This window comes from Vipera berus (genome assembly GCF_964194415.1).
Source record: "Vipera berus genome assembly, chromosome: 2".
NCBI lineage: Eukaryota > Metazoa > Chordata > Lepidosauria > Squamata > Viperidae > Vipera > Vipera berus.
In genome coordinates this window covers 64,550,281-64,566,936 of record NC_138203.1, presented here as the reverse complement: position 1 = coordinate 64,566,936, position 16,656 = coordinate 64,550,281, and the positions used below count along the sequence as shown (strand labels likewise).

General features: G+C 35.9%; 1 protein-coding gene across 6 annotated transcripts in view; it reads right to left on the bottom strand.

The window, feature by feature from the left end:
• Window positions 1–11,584: 11,584 nt before the first annotated feature.
• The window catches only part of AGTPBP1 (ATP/GTP binding carboxypeptidase 1), a 69,047-nt gene continuing 63,975 nt past the window's right edge, over window positions 11,585–16,656 (bottom strand). For 5 of the 6 annotated variants that reach the window (XM_081317122.1, XM_081317127.1, XM_081317124.1 and 2 more), the window contains one exon: window positions 11,585–16,189. In XM_081317122.1, coding sequence (XP_081173248.1) covers window positions 16,012–16,189 — 178 coding nt within the window. In that variant the 3' untranslated portion in view covers window positions 11,585–16,011. Of the gene's footprint in view, window positions 16,211–16,656 lie in introns of all 6 variants that reach the window. The other variant, XM_081317125.1, reaches the window with a different exon arrangement.

The window sequence follows — 16,656 nt, the reverse complement described above, 5'->3', positions numbered from 1 at the left end:
TAAAATTATTATATGTCTTGTTCTGTTCTGTTTTATTTTAATGTTTTAATTTTTAATTCTGATCTGTGACTGAAACAAAATATTATTTCCATGAGAAGTACGATGGGAAGGACCAGAAACAGCCATTTCAGTTCTTTCTCCCATAATGGAATATACTAGTCCACAGAGGTGAGTCTCCCCTTTCTCTTCTGGCATTCTGAAGTCCATTAAAACCATCTTGACACAGTAAGTCCGGGCTATTTAATGAGGAGTTTAGGAATTACCATCTAGTTTTCTGTTGGCTTTTTAAAAATGTTGTGGTGACTTGGTAGACAGCCCAGGCACAATATGATCAGGGCTGAATATAAATGTTGTTAAATGTCATATAAGTGGTCAAGCCATTTATAAATGGACAAAATATTTATAAAAAACAAAATTGGTTAGTCGATCCATGAGAGAAGATAAAATTGAAGTAGTTAAAAAAAATGAATGGAACTTCAGGACTAGACAAATTTTTTGCAGTATGAGGCTTTTCAAGAAATTCTGATTAAACCCTTAAGTAATAACTGGATTCAGATACATTAGAAACTCCCCTCTGTCGGAAATGGGATAGATAACCTTTTCCTTGCTGCTTGTCTCTTCATATCCTTCACTCCCTTAGGTCTTGTATTCTTATTCTGAAATTGTGATACTTTCAGTTTTTGCTACAAACAAATTTGAGAATTAGTGATTACACAACAGCCATCTGTAACTATTTAGTCCCAAAAGCATAGGAAAGGGTTTATTAAATCGTTTCATTGCCATTCAGCAGAGGTAGTGACTACCCAAATTTTCTCTATAATTTCATTGGATGGAAGGATAATTTATTTCTCATCTGTTGTCATTTTAATAAACCTAATAGTAATCTGCTGGCATTCGGCATCATCACCAGAGACAAGTAGGCAGGGTAATAGGATTATTTATTTTAGACAAACCTATTTCATTTTAATGTCTCCATTAAAATAAACATACTATATGTGAAAAAACCAGAACTGCATTTTATTCTCACAAGTGCACTTCATCCAAACTGGTCAAAATACTTAAAATATAAGTATAAGCATTTAAATTTGTTATATACATATACATATACGTATACGTATACATATACATATACATATACATATACATACATACATACTTTACTGGCTTTTTTTCTTTAAAAAATCAAACAGTTATTTGATTCAATCCAGTTTTATTAAAGGATTTGGAGGGGGGGGAAATGCCGTTCATAAATTCTCACATAGCCTTGCCCTGACCTGAGCAGCTTCTGAATTTGTCTTATTCCAGGTAAACTGTTTTCCAGATCACCAAATTGTTTTCTAATCCATATCTTGTAATCAGTGCACTTCCCTACCCTCAATTACCAAGAAAATTCTCTCTGTGATTCTCACACAATGTAATCAATACTTTATTTTACATGCAATCTTCAACTTGCCAGTATATATAGAACCTGGGAAGCAATGAAGCCTATGGGTTTCTGATTTGCTAATATAACACAAAGACTACTCCCATGCTGTTTTCTCAGCTGAGAACCTTGTTGGCAGCCATTTAAACCTATTGATTTTGAAGCAGACTCCTAACCAGCAGTAGAAATTCATCTGAAGTAACTATAGAAACCATAGCAAGTAGGACACAGCTGAAGGTTGCTATATTTTTGTTCTACTGCTTCTTTTTATTTTCTTCTATTCAATTGTGTCCGATTCTTGGAGACTGCTGGACAAGTTCTTCCAGTTTTTTTCAGAGGAGGTTACCATTGCCTCTTTCCTAGGGTTCAGAGAAAGTGATTGGCGCAAGGTCACCCAACTGCCTTAGTGCCCAAAATGGCTCTAGAATTCATAATCTCCTGGTTTCTAACTTTAATGTCTTAAGCAGTACACCAAACTGGCTTCTTAGTTATCTTTAGATATACTCCATCCATATAAAACTGGTTCATTATCCATCTTCAAAAAAACTATTATCTCCAAAGCCTCTTTTTCTCACTTGCCATGCAATGTTTTTTAAAAAAGAAAATACTTTATGATATTACGACAGAAAATGTTCTTTACTTGGTGCTTGCTTTTACTGATGCTACCTAAACAACAGAATTGTGGAGATGCTGATCACACACATCTGCCCTTGTATGTATTCATAACATTTGCTTTAGTGAATTGCAAGTGTTCCTAACTACAGATGATGCCCTCTTCCAGATTTTTATCAAATGTTTGAAGGAGAATTGCACACATCACAAAAAGAGAGATCAAATGGTCCCAACAAAGATATTCAGGGGATAACTTGTATACTGGTAAGTTACAAATTACTGTACCAATAGATCACAAAATCACTGTTTTATCTATACCTGTGTTACTCAAACTTGACAACTTTAGGATCTGTGGACTTTAGTTCCCTGAATTCCCCAGCCAGTAAGGTTGCCAGGTTTGAGAAAATTTAGAAAAATTGGCTGGCTCAGGAATTCCACAGGTCATACAGTTGCCATAGTGGCTCACAGCTGCAGTATGGACCAAAAACGTAATAATGTGTGTGATGTTTCAGGTACCTATGTGTGCATTATGCCTACAGTAGTGTGTCTGTGTGTGTTTGTGTGGGTATATGAATTGGACTCTGACTAGAGGGATTCAGTTTTCAAGTTCCCACTTGATTACAGAGCTCATGGGCCAATCTTTCTCTCTTAGTGTCTGTGGAGATTCTCAGTCATCCAGGTCATGGTTGTCCCAAAGGTGCTTTTTCAAGAGGCAAATGGACTTGCTTGTTTTTCTTTGAAGACCTTTTGCTTCTCATTCAAGAAGCTCCTTCAGTTCTGACTGGGTGACATCTGCGTGAAACATCTTCAAAGAAAAACAAGAAAGTCCAGTTGCCTCTTGAAAAAGCAACTGGAACTTTCTTTCTCAGCTCAGCCTACTCCACTGATTTGAATACAAAATGGGTCAGATACCCATAGACAGTTGCATTCATATAGTTTCCCCAAAGTGCCATATACAAAATATTAGAATATGTAAAAAAAATCCAGATTATTCTTACTTACAAAACCTCAGATATGAGCTCTCTTTCTGTCTGTCTCCCTCTCTCTCCTCTCTCTCCCTCTCTCTCCTTTTATATTGTAATAACCAGAGCAACACATACTCCATCTTTGGACATGAACATCATAAAGTGCAGACATTTCTTTTCTTTAACCTCTCAAAGACTATTTTCTCATTCTTTTTAGGATCCTGGATAGGTAATCTATAACTCAAGCTCATATGGGTTTACCCAATTCGTCTTCTAAAATTCTCTAGACCAGCATAACCCTGATAGTTCTGGAAGCTAAAATTCACATAATTTAAGGACACTCAGATTGAGGAAGCTTACTTTAAATGCTGTAGGGCTTGTAGGAACTATTATCCCATTGTCCTCAAAAGAAAATCTGAACTTGCTGATGAGAAGGAACAAATAGGACAAGACTGCCATCTAGAGTAGACAATAAATCAGTGCATAATTCTAGAAGAAGAGCAAGAATAGTTAGGTTTAAAAATGTCTATGCAGATTCTCAGTCATCCAGGTCACGGTTGTCGCAAAGGTGCTCTTTCAAGAGGTAACTGGACCTCCTCATTTTTCTTTGAAAATGTTTTGCTTTTCATCCAAGAAGATTCTTCAGCTCTGACTGGATGGTGGGGAAATGGAAGGATTTATATTCCTTGCAGACAGCTGGTCATTAGCATTCTTTTAGAGAGCCGTTGAGGCTACAGAATGTTTTCTGACCTGTGCCCCTTTACAAAGTTTCCCAGAAATGCAAAACCACAGTTATATTCTAATCAGGATTATGTCCCTTCATGACTGGCAGAGGAATACTGGTAGTTGAAGCCCACAAGTCTTAAAGTTGCCAAGTTCGGAGACTTCTGATTTAGAATGCTGTTATACTAGGTACCAAAAATCAATTAAAGTCAACTGAGTAGGGTTTCATACTGTGAAAGAATGGAGCTTTCAGGATTTGTCCCAGGATATGCTAGGCTCATTCAATGTAAGATCTTTCTGTCAAATGACTAAATTTTATTGGTTCCAGGTTCTATAATATAGTCAAAACTTTAATCTAAAACTTGCCCTATCCTGCTTGGTATCTCAAGCAAGATTTTTATCATTGGGCAATTGTTCTTGCAAAAAAAGTCCTCTTTTTTCAAGGTCTTAGATTTGAAATAGTTTTCACTAGATATTTTTACATGTTCAAATAACTGTGGCAATCTCCTTGTTTAATCACGCAAAGATTTCTGTAATTAAAAAAGGGGAAAAGTTGTCTTTAGCTACCTACCTCCAAAGTACCTTCCAAAATTGTTGAAATTGGAAAAAAAGAGAATTACTTTTTAAATAGATTGTTAATTTAATTCTTTTAAAATGCATTTTATACATTTTGTATGTTTTGCGTGCTTTAAATTATTAGCTTTTGGTACATATCACCCAGGGACTTTGATGACAGGTGGTGAAATCAATGCAAAGAAATAAAATTAGCTTTTTAATAGTCAAATTTAAGTTCAATTAAGCTTAAATTGCATTAAATCAAGCTTACCTTAGTGGCATTACCTGCTTTTCAGAGGGCAGCCTTCAGGTAAATATTTAAATTCAATTACGGGCTTAGCCCCAAGAAAATTGCATGCTCATGCTGCTTAGCCCATTAAAATAAAGAAAAGCTACAATTTTTTTCCTCTCATCAAGACTCTTTCATGCCATGAACATTGATTTACATAAAATATGATTTCCTATATATTTATCTATTTTGAAAAGAACACTAAAAGTATTCTTGTCAACACTGTGGAAGTAGATTTGAACTGAGGTAAGGAAAATAGCGACACATTACACAAGAGTGAGGAGAATCTTTTGCGATCTTTTAGCAAGCAAAGTCAATGGGTAAGCCAGATTCACTTAAAAGCATGTTACTAATTGCAGTCATTCACTTAACAACTGTGGCAAGAAAGGTTGTAAAATGGGATACTTAACAACTGTCTTGCTTAGCCATTGAAATTTTGGGCTCATTTGTGACTGCAAGACGAAGATCATCTCAATTATAAGATTGAGATTTTATGATTCAGTTTTAAGTCCAGAGTTTCAACAATGATTATTTCGCGCATGATGAGGACATGACAGAAAAGAAATAAACATATACACAGTCAACTTAATCATAATTAAAACTTCTATGGAGGTAAAGCGGTGGCTCCATCTGAATGTCCAACTCAGCTATGTAGGTGATCACCTCTGGTGTTGCTTCATGCAGATCTTCAGAGAATGCACGGCATGGGCTCTCTTGCACAATGTGTTTAATAGTTTGAATATCAGCACCACAGTGGCAACAAGGGGAATCTCTCCATCCCCACTGTTACAGGGCAGAGGCACTTCTTCCAGTATCACACCTAATTCTGTTCAATTTTGACCACACAAAGCAAGGCAGGTCAAAACCAGGTGGCTAGGTAGAGGGATCACTAATGGTCAGGTCACAAGAAGGTACCTTGGACCATTCCTCTTTTCAGGCATTCTTGGGGTTAAACTGGGTAGGTGTAAAGTGAATAGCTGTTTTCCAAGCTGGTCTATGGGAATTCAATCTTGCGATGGGCTGTGCATTGTCCTGAGGGCCTTGTTGTTCAGCATCCTTGACCATAGCCGAATGAGAGCTTCTTGTCTTCTAATGTGGGGCGGTATGATATTGCTAAGTACTGGTAACTAGTGCACAAGAGTGGGATGCAATGTGCCAGAGATGGTATGCATTGTCTGGCAGAGTTGGACATCAACCATTTGAGTGCGGGCACTATGAAGCCACCTGCTGGAACAATATTCAGCTGTGGAATCAACCAAAGCCAAGGCTATTGTTCGTAGGGAGTTAGCATCATGACCCCGTGATGTTCCAGCCAGTCTGGAAAATGAAGAAATAATAAAATGGGGCAAAGGGACAAGAACCCAGATATTTAATTAAATAATAATTGTTAAATTAAAACCATAGTAAAATGAATCCATAGCTATCTTCTCATCTCACTCCATCTGTTGGTTTCTATACAAAGAACCATTTTGAAGTGAAAGCCAGATCAACACAAGAAAGTAGAATAAATAAAAACGTGCAAGACAATATGATTTTATTACAATAGAGATTAAAATAACTAACTCATCAAAGCAAGGATATGTTTTTATGTTATGTACAATTTCAGTATACACAATACAGCATCAATTTCATGCATTTACATTCAAAGCCTCAAGGCTTTTAGACCCTTTCGAATGGCTGCTAAGGGTACTTTTGATCGTATACTGCACATTATTTTTCCATTATTTTATTTACTATAGAAACAGCCTTGAAGGCAAGTACTGAAATTCAGCTGACATTAGAAATGGACTTTTGAAAGATTGAAACATAATGTCCTCTTTTAATTTTCATTTCTATTTTTCAACAGTGAATTCCTGATGTACACCATATCAACTTTTTATTATAAAAATTGCTGGTTATTTACATTTCTATGCTGTTCAGAAATTTGGAACCAAACGTTTATTCCTTGAAATGAAGAATCCCTTCATTTGAGGAGAGGACACTTTTGGATAAGTTGGTAATAGAATGAAGAGAGATAAACAGGAACAAACTGAGATCAATTAAGAGGAAAATGAATATGCATACATCAAACAAGGTATTTTATTAAACAAATTTATTTAGCCTCCCCACTCACAAAACATGACTCTTGGTGGCATACAATATATTAACACAATAAACATCATAAAACACTTGATTAAAAACAGAAAAACAAAAACATAAAAACTCAGGATAGCAGGAGAGACAATCACCACTTTGTCACTTAACCATCTAATGGTGCACTTTTCAAAAGTTTAACTACAAAATGCTTGAACAGAAGTCATACAAATGTCAACAAATATCAGACATTTCAAATTTAGTAGGGAATCCTTGAGAATGTCTTGATTTGCTGGTTTTGTTTTAATTAAAAAAATGAATTTGGAATCTTGGAAAACCAAAGATTATGCTCAGGGATGCCTTGTCTAAGATTGACTGGTGCCCATTATATAAAGTAATAGTTCTTGCCACAGTAACTGTCTGCTTAAGTCTAAAATACTTAAGATATTAAAATAAAATACTCTGCACTAGCCATTTTTGAGGTGTTTGGAAACTTGTCCAGTGCAAAAATTCCAAAAACATTTTTCTGGTTTGTTTTTAAGAATAATCACTAAGAATGAGCCATGTATATGTGTTCCAAGTTCAAGGTATTATTTTTGTTCTATAAGCCCAAATTTAAATCTGATAATTTCTACTGACCTGATGATACATACTCAATCAGCCAGAATGATGGATAAACAAGAAAGGGTCTTTTCCCTAAATGGTGAACTCAATTACTATGAGAAACCAGAGTGTCTTCATATGTGATGGCTTTCAATATTTTGGCTTGCAAGTCCTATATTCTTGTCATTTTATTTCATTGTACTTTTGTAGCAGCATGGGTTGGCTTATAAAATGAAAGGCTGAAGGTTTCAAATATCCTCTCCCAGAAGTCTACTGGTTTTGCAGATCTGGCCCGATATAATTGATGGATAATTCCTGCCACCAACTATCTTTCTGGAGATGCCTCACATGGCATCATAAATTGGACCCTCGTCCGTGAGAAATAAGAGCTCCCTTGAGCAACGGTACTTTTCTGGGGTATAACTTTTTTTTTAATCTATAATACAATCTCCTGGTCCTCTGGAATGCAGTACATAGCATGGCATGGCATGGCATTTTAGATTTATATACCACCCCACAGCACTTTATAGCACTCTCTGGGGGGTGGGGGGTTACAATGTAAAACATTATTTGTATATTAATAATCTGGGTCCTCATTTAACCAACCTCGGAAGGATGGAAGGCTGAGTCCTGTCAGGAACAAACTCTAGGATGTGGGCAGTTTGCCTGCAGTGCTGCATTCTTAAACACTACAGCTCTATGATCCAAGTTTTTAGCCCTAACATCTATTCTTTTTGAGATACAGTATATCAACCTCACAAGAGATACCTAAAACCATTACAAAAATGCAGTGTTCTCAGTAGATTACAGGATGGCGCTGACCAATGAATAAATTAGGGCAGGATCTCTGCTTCAATATATATATACAATTAAAACTAAGAAAGCCAGATATTATACATAATACCTTACTTGTGCAGAGAAATAAAAACAAGGGGAGGGGATAACAGAGAGCACAAAATTTGAATGCAGCATCGTAGCTAAGAATAGTTAGAAATTTCTTCCTAAACAGAATTCTCTTAATGAAAAAGCTTGTTTCTTTTCTCTGGACTTGCCTTGGCTCTCCCTTTATATATCTATATCTTTATTAAGTTTTTAGAAGCAAAGGATAAAAAAAACAAGAAAGTAATAGTCAAAAGAGAGAATAGATAAAGAAATAAGGGATAGAGGTTCAATAAAATAAAAAATATATAAAAAGAATGACTTTCCATTTCTGTTATGGCAGATATACATACAACTTAAATTTAACTCTTGTTCTACAATTATAGCATAGCCTTTATTTTTTATAATATATAAATATTACTTGTCATGAAGTAGATATGTGGCATTTCACTTTTTTTGGTTTATGCAAGAAGTCCCAAAAGGGGCTTCCAATTGGTATTGAATTTGGTCAATGTCTTTTCTCTAATCAAAGCCGTCAGTTTCACTATCCTAGCCAGCTCCATAAGCTTTAACAACTATTCTTCCATTGTAGGTATCATCATATCGTTCCAGTGTTGAACATATAGAAGACTTGCTGCCATTATCATATACAAGAACAAAGTACCTTGAAATTATTCCAAACCTTTGTCATTAAACCCTAACAAAAATATCTATAGTCTAAACTGTGTATTGACCTTGACATATTTTTGAGTTAACAATAATATATTTTAGTCCAATAATTTTTAACTTTTAATCCACCAAGGTTGGCAAAAAGACACTTTTGGGTGTTTACATTTCCAACTTTATACATTTTTGACAATATTTCTAGTGATAAATATCATCTATACTTCATTTTATAGACATTAAGATTGTAACAGCTAGTATATCAAATCTTTTAATTTTCTCAGTAATAATTCTAGCTTTTTCAATAAGTCTTTTAACACCAACACTACATCTTCAAATGTTCTCAATAAATGTTAACCCCCCATTGTCCACTCATTTTGCCTTATATCCCTATTCAAAGCTTCCAAAACCAATATAAACAGTTGTGGAAATAATGGGCACTCTTGTCATGTTCCTTTTTGAATTTCACAGGATGATGTTAGATTTCCATTTACACATATTGATTTAATTCCAGCTGTTCCCCAGAGCTATTGACAGATGGTACACCCCACTTCCAACTTAGGAGGTCTCTTGCTTTGTTGTCCTTTATTTCTAAAGAACAAAAGGGTGGGGTGTTTTTTTATTCCAAAGGCAGAGGCTGTTGGGGGAATATAATCTTTCTAGGCTTCCCATTGAAGATGTGTATTGAAACTCAGATGCTGATAGTATTCCCACTCATTAGTCTTAAAATCTATTTTTGCACTGAGGGTTGTGGTAGGAAGAAACCCATTTTAATAAATTAGAATGAGTAGAAATAAAATATTGAGAATTCATTTGATTAGTTTTTTTGATTAAAAACATGGATGAAGAGGTGTTTTTTTTACAAAGACTATCTTCTGTAAAGGCAACTGAACTAGAAAGAGAACTTAAGATAGAACAGTCTAAATGAAAAAGAAACAAAAAGGCTAGATCAAATTTATTGACAGGTGCCAATAACCTAGAATACAGAATAACAGAGTTGGAAGGGACTATGGAGGCCTTCTAGTCTAACTCAAGCAGGAGATCCTATACCGTTTTGCACAAATGGTTGTCCAACCTCTTCTTGAAAACCTCCAGTGATTAGCACACACAACGTCTGGAAGCTAAACAAAATTTTAATTAAACTAAGGAAATAAAAGAAGATTGCAACTGTAAACCAAATCTGACATGCAAGCTGACAGATAAGGACAATGCTGAAGTGTATGTAGTTCTGAAGATACGATGTGTAAATGGAACAGCTACACAATAGAAATACTGTATATATAAAAAAAATTAGCGAAGTAAAAACCAAATAACTGGCATTACTGTTTTATATAAACTTGTAGTTTAATATCCCCAGCAATGTTATATTGTTGATTGCAGCTTTGGCCAACTATTAGCTTACCGCAAAGCAATACTCTGCTCTGATCCTTAGAAATAGGACATTGTTCACTTTACACCACCACTTCAAAGAGGCACTTTAAGAAAGCTTTGATAGAAATAGAGCAACCCTCCAAGAATTACAATTTTAATGTATGTTGGTACTAATATTTCTAAGCCCTGTGCTGCTGTGCTAGCCATTAGATATTCTATTCACATACAAGGAAACATCCTTCACTGTTGGTAGACAACTAAAATACTAGAATATTCTCTGATTTGGGGATTTTCTCCATTTCTTATAATGTGTAGTGTCTTCACCATATATGACCCACCATTCCTAATATCTGCTGTACCATTTTCACTGACATATAAACTTTGTATTGCACAAAATGAAACCACCAGAATTCTTTAAAAAATACAGTAATGCTACATTTTATGTAATCTAATTGTCTGATCCTTGATTTAAATTTCTAGCCCTCTCTGAATTTCAAAAGGACTAATAACACATATAACTAATCTTCTCATCTGGAAGCAGCAGTGTTAAGGTGAAAAAGACTCATATTTCAGAATGTTAGTAGTATAGTATGATACACAGATAGTCCTCAACTTACAACAGTTCATTTAGCGATCGTTACAATAGCACTGAAAAAAGTAATTTATGACTGCTTTTCACACTTAAGGCCATTGCAGCATCCCCATGATCACATGATCAAACTTCATATGCTTGGCTACTGACTCATGTTTATGACGTTGCAATGTCCCAAGGTCATGTGACCACCTTTTGCAACCCTCTGACAAGCAAAGTCAATGGGTAAGCCAGATTCACTTAACAACCGTGTTACTGATTTAACAGCTACGTACAGTAATTCAGTTAACAGCCGTGGCGAGTAAGATCGAAAAATTTTGGGCTCAATTGTAGTCGTACGATGAGGACTATCGGTATAAACTAAAGGAGGAAAACCGTATGAAAAGTAATTAAAATTGCACTGCTTTTAAATGTGGAAGTATGGAGGCGTTTCTGGATTTTCTTTTCTGTGCCTCTTATCTACAGTTACACACAAGGGGGGGCAGCCATAACAGGAACTGAACTGGATGTTCCTGTTCATCTGTACATTTGGCAAGAATTCTATTAATATTTAAATCTATGGTACAGAACCCACCACACCCTTTCTTGGGATCTCCAGAGTTTTAGTACCACTGATGAAAGATGCCAGAGTCTGGATCTCACATTTTTCTGCGACTTTGAGGCAGGAGATCTGAAATGTAGTACATGCCCTAAGATAGGATTAATATGATTTTTTTAAAAAAATACAGGAATCCAAATTCCTTTAAATTTGCTATTCAAGCTTTTTAAACATCTAAATCCAAAAATAGCTTCTGTCGATAATTTATCAACACTTATTTTTAAACTGTGACATGACATTGTATATTGAAGATTTCCAATTTTCCCTCCCCAGTCCCATTCCTCCAATGTGCAGAGAAATCAGATGGTGATAATTATTTTATTATACATTTACTTGATAAATTTTCTATCTGGGAAGTAGGTCATACACTGTAATATTGCCACAATTTATAATTACAGGATTACAATGAATTCTTATATTAAAGCCTAGGCTTTCTGGCTTTTGTACAAATTGTGTGATATTTCCCAGTCTAATTTGAGCCTTTGTTGTCATTAAATTATGACTAAAATAATATTCCACATATAACTGACATCTGATAGTTGATACAACTTTTGTCTGTGAGATACAGTACAATATTTAAAAAGGAAGATTTCATTACAAGAAATAAGCATTACAGATACATAATTTTCTTTGTCCATCTGTGAAAGTCCCAGAAGCTGACAAAGTACAACTCAAATGTATATATTTTAATATTTGTGGTGTTTCATATCATATTTGCATCAAAAATCATCTTGTAAAAACAAAATTATATGAAAATACATTCAAGGATTTAAAAATATAGGAAAATATTCATAAAGTTCAAAAGATTAACTACAAGACTCTTTAATCTGTTTCAGTTAAGAGGCTGGAGAAATTAATACAACTTGTTATATCAATATTAATTATCCATTCGTTTCCTTACAGCATAGTAAATTCTTTACAACAAAGCAAAGAACAAATACACACAGGATCAGTTCTTGAATACATCTGATTTGATAACAGCATCCCTTTATAATCTAATCCAAAATTTAAATGCCAATCTAGGACATCTGTTGTTTCTAAGATGATATTATGGCTAGAAGGCATCTCTTTATTTTAATTCCAGAAAACCTGAAACATAAATCCTTTTGTCTCACTCAAATCCTGACTGCATTTTCCTTGTACACAGAACACTTAGCAGTCCTATACAGTAGCAAAGTTCTGGATTGGATTAATTTTTTTTAAAAAAAATCAATGAATATATTTTCCATGTATGTTTAGATACTTCCTGTATTAATTTTATCTAACTGTGAAATATGTCTAGCTTGGGTGGGAAGTGGGAACTCAGAAGGCTAAACATAGATCTCTTAAAACTGATTTGATTCTATTTTTAATTGCTTCCTTTGGCAATGAGGGGACAGTGATAAAATAATCTCCCTTTACATGAGCAAGTTGTTTTAGTTAAGAAAAATACAGACCATCCCCTCTAGCATAAGCACCAACAAAAGGAAACAAAAAGGTGGAGTGTGGATTTATTCCAGGAAATAGATTGGCTAATATTACAAAGATCTGGCCTTCAATACTCTGATATTAGTTCTAATGTCATATCAGCTTTCATTTTAAATATTTTTTTAAAAAGATAGGGGAACAGCAGGTAGGGAGATAAAGCAGACATTAGACAGTTGAAAAATGTAATATTCACAGGTTCTATGTGCTTAGATATTTTAAAATTAGAATTCAGCATGCTTAACTTTTCTCTGTATTACACAGTTCAAGAGACTATAAAGCAACTTCTACCCAAATGGACACCATTATTCTTCCACAATAATATATATAAAGGTATTATATGCTTTGTATCCAGAGCACTCTGAGCTCATATTGGCTATATTAAATATGAAAAAGGATCTAGAATTCGTATCACGAAATATGCATACAATTAAATTGTTATGCTTACAAAGGACACCTATTTTCTCCAAGCTTTATATGAACATCAGAAAGTATTTGGTTATGAGTTTTAAGTAATAAATGCTAACATAAATATACAGTATACTTTATAGTCAGCATAGATACATGAGGCTTATTTTTTCACGAAAAGCTGATGGATGATACCATCTTAAAATGTGGGTTGATAGTTACATAACTGACTCTCCTCACGCAGGGGGGGGAAAGTCCTGCATTTCAGGAAGGAAAGATCCATGTCTAACTCTCCTGTGTTTTTGTGGAGTGTTTTCACATGGAGAAATATTATGACATGTAAAACTGTACTAGAGGACTAAAGAAAAAAGTTGCAAGTACAGTTGAATATAAGACTGTCCACTCTCAAAATGTGGATGTTGCCAATTTTAAATTAAGGCTGTAGCAAAACCAGTCAATGCAATCTAAGGCTTAAAATATGTAGCAATGAGAACATTGAGTTTTCTTTCTGTTCAGTACAAAGTAATTTAATTCAGAGAAATCCTTGTGTTACATCAAACAAACAAAAACAAAACAAAAAAAACAGAATTAAAACCCTGCACACAAATGCGAAACCTTTCCAATAAAACTGTATGTGAATTTTAATAACTAGCCCAACGTCTTGCAATACAAGAATAAGGTTAACGCCTACTCTCAGATTTGCCAGTTATATCTTAGAAATTACCGTATTTTTCGGACCATAAGACGCACCTGACCATAAGACGCACCCAGTTTTTAGAGCAGGAAAACAAGAAAAAAAAATATTCTGAACCAAATAGTACCAGTATACTAAATTATTTATTATAATAAAGCAAAATACCGTAATGTTTAACAGCGTAAACTCAACAGTGGTGTTAAGAACCATCATCATTTCCATTAACAAATGAGGAAAGACTTAGAGGCTCAAGCACTTTTCTAGTTTCCTGGAAACCCTAAAAACTCATCATCACTAGTGTCAGAATTTATGAAGCTCTGTTGCTCACAATCACCTATATCGCTTTCTTCGCTATCTTCATATATGACATTATCTTCAGTTCCATCTAAGGCATTGCTAATGCCACATTTTTTGAAAGAGAGAGTGAAAGGAAGGAAGGAAGGAAGGAAGGAAGGAAGGAAGGAAGGAAGGAAGGAAGGAAGGAAGGAAGGAAGGAAGGAAGGAAGAGAGAGAGAGAGAGGAAGGAAGGAAGAAGGAAGGAAGGAAGGAAGGAAGGAAGGAAGGAAGGAAGGAAGGAAGGAAGGAAGGAAGGAAGGAAGGAAGGAAGGGAGGGAGGGAGAGAGAGTGAAAGGAAGGAAGAAAGAAAGGAAGGAAGGAAGAGAGAGAGAGTGGAAGGAAGGAAGGAAGGAAGGAAGGAAGGAAGGAAGGAAGGAAGGGAGAGAGAGAGAAAGGAAGGAAGGAAGGAAGGAAGGAAGGAAGGAAGGAAGGAAGGAAGGAAGGAAGGGAGAGAGAGTGAAAGGAAGGAACAAAGGAAGGAAGGAAGAGAGAGAGAGAGTGGAAGGAAGGAAAGGAGAGAGAGTGAAAGGAAGGAAGGAAGGAAGGGAGAGAGAGAAAGAAAGAAAGAAAGAAAGAAAGAAAGAAAGAAAGAAAGAAAGAAAGAAAGAAAGAAAGAAAGAAAGAATCCATCCTGCTCTTTTCTGCTGGGAGCCCGCAAACGTGTGAATTACCGGTAGCTCTCCTCGAACGCACACTTCTCCCACGGCATGAGAACAACCCTCACGATTCTTTCTCTATGCACCCTGCCCTCGCCACGTCGGGAACCTGCATTTCTATTGGCTGGTCAGCAGCTCAGCGTGCCGGCTTCCCCACCCTCACCCTCCACCCAGTGGGTTGCGTGTCTTGGTGCACATGTATACGCAGCAGGGCTGCGTTGAGAGCCGAGGAAGGAGGAGAGGCGAGGAATGTGGGGGGGGGCGAAGTGCTCGGGGGGGAAAGGAAGAAAAGATGCATTAGAAACAAAGAACTTATTTGCTGCCCTTCCCCCACCCCGCCAGGATGAGAAGCTGCTTTCTTGCAGGGGTTTTGAACGCACTTCAGCTGCTGGCCAAAATTTAAGGTACCAATAGTTTCTTTTCCCTGAATAGGTTTTCTAAGACGCCAAAGCAATTTCAAACAATTATTACTCTTGCAAATGGGAAATCACTTCCGATAAACTTCGCCGAGAAACCTGCAGGGACAACTCCTCACGGCTTTGCTGGGGCAAGTCGCCAGCAATACGAAACCGGAGAATTATTGGGATTTGGCCTACGACGTTTAGTTTAGCAAAAACTATTTCTTTAGCGGCGAAGTAAAAGGAAGAAAATGGGCGCACGGGGGAGGGGCGGAGAATTTCGCATCTTCATTCAATCACATCTCTCCAATGGAGCTGATGGACGGCGTTGACTGAATGGGAGACAAGAGTTTTCGCTTACCTTCAGACCGTAAGACGCACCTAGTTTCCCCCCCCCCACTTTTTTGGGGGAAAAAGTGCGTCTTATGGTCCGAAAAATACGGTACTTCTTTTATTTTACTGATTATGTGGACCAGAGCAAAAAACTATGCATTGTTAAGTGGCAGGCATCCAGGGACAAATTAATTTCAATGTTAAAATTGCTCAAATAAAACAAATGCCAATTATGTTAAAAGTCAGAAGCATTTATTGTTTTTAAACTGGGCTAACTGCAGTTTATCTGCTTTAGCAAAACCCTAAGATGAAATAACCCACCGTGTTCCTTTTAAATAAGCGACAGTAGTTTGTTCCTTCATGTACCAAGAATGTTTCAGGGCAAATGTGTCCTCGTAATTTCAGAGTCAGAGAGTCCATCTTCTTGAAGACAGGGCTCATAGTCTCCAGCATTATTTGCCAACTCAACATCTGGCTCATCATTGCTCTCAGCACTATAGTCCACTTCTTCAAGGAAGCGAGGTTCATCTTCTTCTAGAACATACGTAGTGGGGCTACAGCAAACATGTTAAACCCTATGGTTAGTTAAAATGGAATGTAATTCACAGGAAATGTAACCATTTAATATAGATATCATTCAGTATTTACAAATTATTCCTAACATTTAATTTTTTTCTCCTCAGATAGGAATGTCAAATTTGGGAAAATAACATGTATATTACTTGTGTACTGAAGATCTGTACAACTGTATGTTTTATGATGAATTCCACCAATTAATTTTTTAAAAATAACTAACACTGAGGATTACTAAATACAACTGAATTTTAGAAAGTTAATCAAAATGTTTTTTTTTCAATAGTACCAATTTCTTTCCCAGCATTAGGTTTTTTCTTCATGCTGTAAGAGACAATTTTCTTAGAAAATAATTTTATAGAAGAGGAATTATTGTAAAAGCTGATTTAGTGTATTACAAAGTCGTTCCCAACCCCCCCACCCCACTTCCCAAAGTTTATTCATTGGC